The 9,604-nt window shown below is 42.6% G+C and overlaps 1 protein-coding gene across 1 annotated transcript; it reads right to left on the bottom strand.

The window, feature by feature from the left end:
- Positions 1–8,419: 8,419 nt before the first annotated feature.
- Positions 8,420–8,830, bottom strand: LOC149181816 (uncharacterized). The gene has a single exon (XM_089414330.1). The coding sequence runs from the start codon at positions 8,828–8,830 to the stop codon at positions 8,420–8,422; it is 411 nt and encodes a 136-aa protein (XP_089270456.1).
- Positions 8,831–9,604: the final 774 nt, after the last annotated feature.

Below are 9,604 nucleotides of genomic sequence, written 5' to 3'. Positions count from 1 at the left end.
ACACTCATTTCCACCTGCTGAAGATACATATATTGGTCAACCAGACAGAGAAGGAGCGGTAGCAAGAATCCATGGAAGCAACAACGACAAAGAACTTTGAAGAGAAAGCACGTGTGTGGACGAACAATGATGAGAGCATCATAATGCATGGCTATTTTTTTTGTGCGAAGGAGGGTCTGGAGCTTCCCAAGAATCTGCTACAGCTTCTTTGAAAAGATTAATGATTCATTGGCCCATAAGGCAAGTGAGACCATGAGAAGCGTTTCTGATAGGCTTTGTGGGCCCTAACCCACAGGCCTCAAGATGGATTTATTGGGGAAATGGGATTTTGGTTCACCCCAAAATCTCGTCCCCATTATATACCTTCTAGATTAATCCACCTCACTTTTCCCCTTTAAGCGAAGATTCAACTTCTCAAATTTCGCATCAAGATAGCATGTGATACTCCTTACATGTTCATACCTATCTTGATGGTTAATTCCATAACTTAATTTCACATCCTCTCTATGCATAAGAGAATACATGCTACACAATTACTACATGTGTGCCTTGACTTGACAAGGCTTACAAAACACCAGGGGAAAACAACTTGTTTGTTGAGTATAATGAAATATGCACCCCCTACTTTTCAATTGATTACATGTGCATCTTTACATCATATTTTCAAATAAAATACAACAATCATTTAAAAATGCTTCTCTAATCACAATTTGACCATTAATCCATGATACTACTCAAGAAATTACAAAAATACTACTTAAAAAATTACAAACCCATTACATATGCTCATTTATATCTCATGACTGTAAATATATTTTTTCCTTAACACTTCAAGAGAAGTATTCCTTCATACATTTGAAGTGAATAACCTCAACTTCATAAATCCTTAATTGATATATATTAAATATACAAATACCCAAAATAATAGATGCTCATACACTTTAAAATTTTACTATGACTTTTAACTCAAAACTTAAATAAATTTCAAAATAAACCATTTTTACTTTTACTTTATAATTTCACTTATCCATATCAATTTTATCATTTCACTTATACATATAAACTTTTAATGTCTTTAATTTTAGTACTTCTCCAGTGATTTTATATATACTATTCTTTTTCATTAGATCCTTTTCATTATCTTCTCTCCTCCTTTCTTGACCTTTGGATCATGTTCAAACTCGTTAGTCTAGAATCCCTTTTAACATAGACTGAACTCCTTTTAACTCGTTAGTCAAGAATCCCTTTTAACATAGAATGCACTCTTTTTAACATGGACTAAATTCCTTTTGGCATCACTTCTACCCTATTTTCATTCATGTTATGCAGCATGTTCCGTAAATTTTTGGCAATTCTAAACGGCTTTATGTTTTCTTTAATTATTTTTGTGGGAAATGTCAATTTCATTTCCTTTACCAAAAATAAGAAAGGGTTTGTAGGGTTGTTACAACACGACTGCATACTCATGCAAACTATTTTTTTTTAAATTACTTCCACTCGTTGGTAGATTCTAAGCCTTTGTCTCTCATACGTCCATGGATACTAGGTTTTCTGCATTAGAAAACTATTTTTTCTTTTGTCTATTTTGTCATAACAATAAGTGATGTCAACCATAAAATTAACAGAAACAACTGCATTGACTCACCAATCTTATATGTTGTTAGTTCGACATTTTTTGTTTGTTAATCAAAATCTAAATCCGTGATTGTTGTTTTTTCTTGCAAACACTCGTTCTACAACATAACTCATTGTGACCTCTTCCTCATTCCTTCTCTTGTTTCAAATTGAGTGCTCAATCTTGTTTTCCACTAAGCGTGACTATTTTACCTCGTTACATTCTTGTATCACAGAAATTTTGCAATTTCTTTACACATCCACCACATCCCAAAGTTGCAGTCATATGGGAAGACAAATCATGCTTTCTTGGCTCTTTCAAGTACCTTTGAAGATATAGCACTATTGGAAGATTTTGCAGATAACAGATATTTCTAGCTCTAATACCAATTGTGGGATTTATTTATTTTTTTAATTTGTCTACTCCTATATTGATACAAAAAAAAAATTACAAAGAGGTAGTGGCCTCGAGAAGTCTAGCCCAGAGATGCAGCATGCTCACATTACATAGCTGAACACTGACCAAAAATACTTGCTGAAGACTGACCAGAAGAGCTTCTAGGACCATGACCATGACTAGTTCATAGAAACAGAATACGCCAATATCAAAACTGAAGACTAACCAGAGGTAATTCAAAGACCAAAACAGGTTGACTGGGCCCATACAAATAAACAGGGAAGCGTTGCCCAATTCAAAACTGGAATCTGACCCATTAAACAACTGTAACCGTAACTGAGACCCAAAGACATAGTTAGTAGAATGCCACCCATGCAGGGGAAACCGGAAATTTAACTTTAGAAAAAAATCCTAAGCATGAGAACTGTAGAGCATATAATGACTATAAAATAGGAGGGAATTGAGCACCTTCAAGCAACAGAGAATCAAAAACCATTGGACGCAGACTTGATTAAGCTTCATGAGAGGTGGAAGGCGACTCTTCAACGATGCAACACCCATATTTGTAGGGATCCTCATCCTCAGAGGGATGGCCCTCTTTGCCTGAAGAACTGCCACCAGTAGAGACGCTCGGACTAGCTTGAATTTTAATGTCCTAGGTTGTAGTGCCACCAGGATCCTTACTCTGCTTGTTGTCAATCTGAGAAGTGCCATGCTTATCTTCCGCCCTCATCTCTAGAGTCACCCCTGGTGTCACAACAACCAGACCAGAAGTATCCTCTCGAAGCTCAATGGTGACTGAAGCTATGAAGGAGAAATTATTGAGTGTACAGGGGAACTAAAAACGAGCAGTGTGAGATTGAAAATTATGAAACCGCACTGCTAAATTATGCTACCCTCGACCCGTCCACAACCACTCCTGGTAACAGGAGAGTGGTCAGAGCAGAAGTCTGAGGAATAAGACGAGGATTCTGAATTAGAGGAGGAGGGCTGGCAGATAACTCGCCCACGGGAACTTCCCCTCTTGCAGTGCATTCTCTGGTGCAATCTAGGCATAATGAAAAGAGCAGGAGGTGTTGAACAGGCAGTAGTACTGTGAAGGTAGGGGGGGACTGAAAGGGGCCTAACTTCAGCTCGCAGAGGAGCACTAGGAAAGACTGAGGACGAGTGACAACTGAATTTGCAGAATGGGCTTTTTGAAACATGAAATCCCGATGATAAATCAACACAGCATTCCAGAGCACATCATTTCCCTGGGTTGGTCCAAGAGCGAGGCTCTGCAGCAACAAGGGAACAACACGAGCGCAGGGGAGGAGCATGAATGAATTCTTGGAGGGGCACCATGACATATGAACTTGCAGGCTGGTGTGGAGGGATGAGTTGCATTAACGCGGCATTGAAGATGTTAGCAGAAGACTTAAATACTGGCATCATGCGAGGCCGGATGGCGGTGGTAATAAGCCACGCGCCAACCCACCAAGCCACCCACGTACAAAACGCAATGTTACACACCCGCATCCGGGAGAGATAAATCTTGTTGCACCAGAAAAGTGCAGTCTTGTTTGAGTTGTGCATCATTATAACTGCTCAGTGGACCAGAGAAGAATGGGAGCTGCTAATCAACGCCTTGATTAGCCAGTCTTTCTGCTACCTTGTTAGCTGTACGCCGAATGTGCTTGAAGGTAATGCTGCGGGATGCCCTGAGCCATTCTTCAATTTGTTCCAATCTGCTTAGAAGCCGCCAGCTTGAAGCGATCTTTGTTGCTGAGGTGCCTGAGTGAATCCGAATAGCTTCCTCTATTAAGATTTGAGAATCCCCTTCTACCTCTAGAGGGAAAAAAAATTCTATTTCTGCTATACAAATGCCCTTCCATAAGCCTTCAAGTTCGGCAGCGTTGTTGGTGTCTCTTCCAAGCGAACCATGATATATGTGCAGAGCAGAGCCTACAACATCTCTGAAAATACCACCGTAACCAGCCAACCCAGGATTGCCCTTGGCAGCTCTGTCGAAGTTCAGTTTGTAAGAGTGGGTGGCAGGAGGAGACCAGAATTGGGGAGAATCAGTATGGATGGAGGAGCTGGGCTTGACTTGAGCTAAAAATGTGAGGTCCAGGTTCCAATTTTTCAGAATGAGGCATTCCTGGGGTGAAGCTGGCAAATCCGAGTCTTGCCAGTGTCTTAGAGCTAGAGTTTCTTGAAGGTTTTGTTTGAGAAGTAGCCACAGGGTGTCAAGGGGCGTACTGTGATTTTTAAAGATCCTGTTATTTCTCTCCTTCCAGATGATCCAATAGACAAAGCCCGGTAAGAGGTTCCAGAGGGAATTGAGTAGTAGACTTTGGAAAGGATGCCGAGGCTAGTTCCTGATGGTGTTTAAAATATCTCCCACATGTCTGCCCGTTCTTCTGTTGCACTGTGCAGTTCTCTCCCAAAGTTGTGCTGCTAATGGGTAGGTATCCAAGAGATGCAAGATGGTCTCTGTGTGAAGATTGCAATTGGGACATCTGGAAGGCCCAGTAAATCCTCGCTTTTGTAGATTGTCCCAAGTTAGGATCCACTATTTTCTTAGTAGCCAAAGGAAAGTAGAGACCTTAGGCCAGATGCTTGGTTGCCAAACCTGATCCCATAGCTGATCCTTTATTATCTGCGTGGGTTGATAGAGAAGTTGGTATGCTTCCTTGGTAGTGAACATACCTTTGGGTGTATATCCCCATCGCACTTTGTCCTTCTGATCAGAGAGTTTAATTTTCCTGAGTTTGAGCTCTTGATCGATCTCTTCATAAGTTTCCTCCTGCCAGTTAGCCTGCCAGGTGCCAGCTGATCTCCAAAGTTGAAAACCTTGAGGGGATTGCTGCTGCCAAAACTGATGGACATGGATTTGATCATTGTGCTGCATAGTAGCTTGCCACTTGGGTTTGTGGAAGAGAGAGGCGAGTTTGGGAAGTTGTTGCCAAGAGTCCTCCCAAAATCTTGTTGTGGTACTCGAATGGATTTCCTAGAAGCTATGCGCTTGAATAAAGGAACTATGTTGCTTGGCCGCATTCCAAATCAACGAGCTAGGGGTGGTCGTGCTGATGCGGATGAGATCCTCCAGTGGACTGCCTGGAGCATATTTGGCCTTCCAGAGAGGTGCCCAAGGAGTGTGTGGTTTGGAGATCCAGTTCCACCAGATGCGGGCGCCCATGGTGTTATTGCTATGGAGGGGATCCCTTAGACCAAGCCCACCAGCTGACTTCGGAAGACAAACCTCAGTCCATTTGACAAGAGCCCATTTTCTGTTGAGGCCTGAGGAACCCCAAAGAAATTTTCTTTGAAGATTGCGAATTTTTTTAAGAACCCATTTAGGGGCTGCCAATATTGAAAATAAGTATAGAGGCATGGCTTGGAGAACATATTTGATTAGGATAAGCTTGCTAGCAATGTTTAGCGAGCAGTAGGTCCAAGAAGAGAGCTTGGTTTCTAAATTGTCAAGGAGGGATCTCTAGGAAGCATGTTTGATGGCTGAGTCAAATAGGGGAGCTCCAAGATATTTCAAAGGAAGCACAGCTATCGGGAAGCCCAAAATCCTGGTTATATTTCTCTGAGTGAGAATGGGAGTGTGGAAGAAGAAGAGCTGGGATTTGGAAGCATTGATGGTGGTGCCAGAAGCTTCTGAGAAGAGATTGAGCAGGGACTTGAAGGAAGAGGCCTCTTGAACTGACGGATGGCTGAAAAGAATATTTTCATCGACAAAATATTGGTGAGAGATGGGGGGTTGACCATGAAGAGAAATGCCCTTTAAGGAGTGTGACGAGATAGCAGAATGAAGAAGGCGACTAAGGCCTTCGACCATGAGAACAAAAAGGAATGGGGAGAGAGGGTTGCCTTGATGAATACCCCGGGTGGGACGAAAGGGCGAGGAAGGAGAACCATTAAGAAGGATGGAGAAACAGGGGGAGGAGATAAGATTCATAAGCCAACGTATCCAAGTAGCACAAAGGCCAAATGCTAATAACATTTGATTAATATAGGTCCAGATGAGTTTATCGAAAAATTTAGAAAGATCTAACTCAAGAATCATACCTGGATTTTTTAGAATCTTGAGTGAATGGATCACTTCATCTGAGAGAATGATACCGTCCAGAATCTGGTGCCCTTCTACAAAGCCTGTCTGCTCTGGCAAAATGAGGAGAGGGAGAAGAGGTTTGAGCCTGTTCACCAGGACTTTAGATATGAGTTTGTAGATTACATTGCAGAGTGCGATGGGCCTATATTTATCAGGTGTATTGGATTCTTCCACTTTAGGTACTAGCGCTATGAAGGTCGTGTTAAGGGAAGGAAGGATCCAATGCATTGATCGCGATTCTTCCACGAGCTCCTATACCTCTGTTTTGATATGCTCCAAGAAAGCATGAAAGAAATTGGCTGTGAAGCCATCAGGGCCAAACGCTTTTCCATCCTTAAGTTGGGCCATAGCGTCCTCCACTTCCTGCATAGAGATAGGCTGGAGAAGCATATTGTTGTGGTCTGCTGTAATGATTTTTGGAATATGCTGCGTAATAGATCGAATGGCCTGATTTCTGCAGCCCGGAGGCTCCCGAAGAATGTCCTGAAAGTACTCTTTAAATTCCTGTTCTACTTCTTCATGCACCTCCAGTCGCTCCCCTTGTCGATTATTAATGAAGGCGATGTTATTGTGCATTCTCCTTTGAATAGTAGACCTGTGAAAAAATTTGGTATTTTTCTCCCCATCCTTAAACCATCTAACCCTGGATTTTTGATGCCACAAGGTCTCTTCTTGTTGCCTTCGTGCTTCAATCTTGGTCAAGAGGGTCTTCTCCTATTATGCATAGTCTTCCGTTCTTCCCTCAGAGATAATACACTGTTGCAATGTATTCATTTGCTGCTCCAACGCTTTCTAATGGTAAAAAATGTTACCAAACTAAGTGCGATTCCATGATTTGAGAGCTTGTTTGAGGAGTTTTAACTTTTGTTGAAATTGGAACGTCTTGGCTCCTTCAGGGGGAGTGAAGGATTTCCAGGCATCGTTCACTAATTCTTTGAAGTTAGGATGTGAAAACCAAAATGATTCGAAGCGAAAAGGTCAATTACACCTAGAGCCTGGACACGACCACTATAGCATTATGGGCCAATGATCAGAGCCCACTTGAGGCATGATAGAGGCATGAAAGTCCCCACCCAGGTGAATGGAATTATCCGACATAAGGAATCGATCCAGCCTAGAGGCTATATGCTATGGTCCCCTTCTTTTATTGGTCCATGTATACATGCCATTAGAAGTCTATAGGTCCATTAACTAATTTCTGTGGATGAAATCTTTGAAGCCGATGTTGTCTCCTTCCAGCCTCGATTTTCCTCTTGATTTTTCCTCCAAAGCTGTGATGATGTTGAAGTCACCACCGCAAATCCAAAGGGAAAAGCTCCTGACAGGGTTGAGAGCTGTGAGAGTGTCCAGCAGATCCAACTTCTTTTGTAAATATTGTGGGAAATACACATTAGAGAGACGACCATGGATATTGATCCCGATTAGGTGGAAAGTTGTCTGAATAAAGTAGTGTGAGGTGTGACAATCATGAAGGGAGAGAACTTGAGGGTTCCAAATGATTGCTAGCCCTCCTGAAGCCCCTGAAGCATCCACTGAGACTGAACAACATCCAGACCAGGCTTTATTTAGGATCTTTTCCAGTGCAGTGCTATTGCATTTTGTTTCTTGTAGATAGACTAATGAAGGCTTATCTTGCTGGATCATGTTTTTTAACATTCTGTGTTTTGCAGGGCTGTTAAGCCCTCTCACGTTCCATGAGATGAGCTTCATGAGGAACAGTGGGGAAGAGATTTGAAAAACTTGGTCAGCTTGGGGAATCTACCAGATTCCACCAGCATTTCTCCAATAATAATGGTCCTCTGCAGATCTGTTTTATGCCCGCGTTTCTTCAATTCTTTCAGTATTTTTTTTCCATCCCAAGGACTGCCTGCCTGAATACCAAGACATTTGTTATGCTATGCTCTGGCTAAAACTACTTCAAGACTTTTGATTTGTCGGGGGGGTATAGCACTGAATTCTTTCTGTCGACACGCTGTTTCCAGGCTGAGAATGTCCAGATCTCCCAGATCTATACTCTCTGGTTCCTCATCCATGTGTATCGATATGTTCTGTTCTTCCTTGTTTGGCTTTTGATGGATACTGAGAGATAAAGATGCATCTATCTCCATGTTGGATGTTTGAAGGGCTGTATCTTGATCTTTATTATTAAAGGAGGTAGAGGCGGGGATGATGGTGAGATCGGAGGCTAAGAGCGGAGCTGAAGATTTTGGAAGAGGGGGGGAAGAAGTAGGAGGTGGATCTGAAGAAGAAGGGATATAAAGGTGATCCTCCAAGTTATTTTGTGAGGTCAAGATTTCAAAGTTGTTTCATATTTCAGGTTTCTTGAGATTATCTGGGGCGACTGGAGATTTCTTGGCATGCTTTCTTCGATTGGTGACTTTTGTGAATCCCTTAGCATCTTTGCTAGTCTCAATGACAAGGGCTTTAGACTGAAGATTCAGTGGGCAATCCCTGAATAGGTGGCCATGTTCATGGCATTTCCTGCAACGAAATGGAAGATGCTCATAGTCTATAGTTTGAACCCATTCAAAATCGTCATGAAATAGACTTACAGAGTCTGTGAGTGCTTTGGCCAGATGCATGTGTACACAGATCCTGGCATAGGAGGTGTATCTTCGGCGTTTAGTTTCCTCAACGACTTTGATAAAAACCCCCAGGCCATTGCCTATGTCCTTTAAGGTCTCCTTGTCCCAGTATTCCAGGGGAAGAGAGTACATACGGATCCATACTGGAGCCCAGTTGAAATCTTCTTTGTCTGGATTGAATCTCTCTATCTAGTCACGAAGGTACAGGCCTGCAGAGTTGAAGAAGTACGGGCCTCCCTCAAAGATACGAGTTCTGTCCTCCAGACAATTGAAAATAGTAGTGAAGAAGCCTTTAGGACCAAGCTGTAGGGTAACTTGTCCTTTAGGCTTCCATTTGGAAGCGATCCATCCTTGCAAGGCCTTTTCAGTAAGCCAGAGTCCTAAGAACTTGCCTATGAGGGCATGATCCCTCATATATTGGATTTGGCCGTTGATTCGGTGACTGGGGAGATCTATTTTGGTTCTTTCTGAAGTCTTGGGGATGCATGTAGCAGAGGATGCCTTTGGCAGTGACGTCGAGGAATTCTGCTCTATGCCTTTGTCTTTAGCAGCCGCGGAGCTTGCAGCAGTGTTGCCAGCATTGTCGATAGCGGGATCAATAACATGGGCGGCCAGTGGGGTGGAGCCGAGACTGGCATTTGTGTTTGCGCTTGCAGAGTTGTCAGAAGAGGAACCATTAGGGGGAGGGGGGCTGTGTCCACCCCTCCGGAGGGCAGATTCATGGAGAGAGAGTCAACTGAGAAGCCCAAGGCGCCGAACTTCGATACAGTGTGCACAAAGGATTAGGGCATCAGAGTTTGTGCAGGAACCCTAGCAAGAGCAGCATTGCCCAGTACAATTTTCCTTCTCATTCGCCAAAAAATACTTCTTAGATCCAATTGTGGGATTTATTAACGTAGAATACAC

This window comes from Pinus tabuliformis, chromosome 3_2, assembly GCF_031772625.1.
Source record: "Pinus tabuliformis cultivar Carrire ecotype Pingquan chromosome 3_2, CPIR1, whole genome shotgun sequence".
In the NCBI taxonomy this organism is placed as follows: Eukaryota; Viridiplantae; Streptophyta; class Pinopsida; order Pinales; family Pinaceae; genus Pinus; species Pinus tabuliformis.
This window is presented reverse-complemented; position numbering and strand designations above follow the sequence as displayed.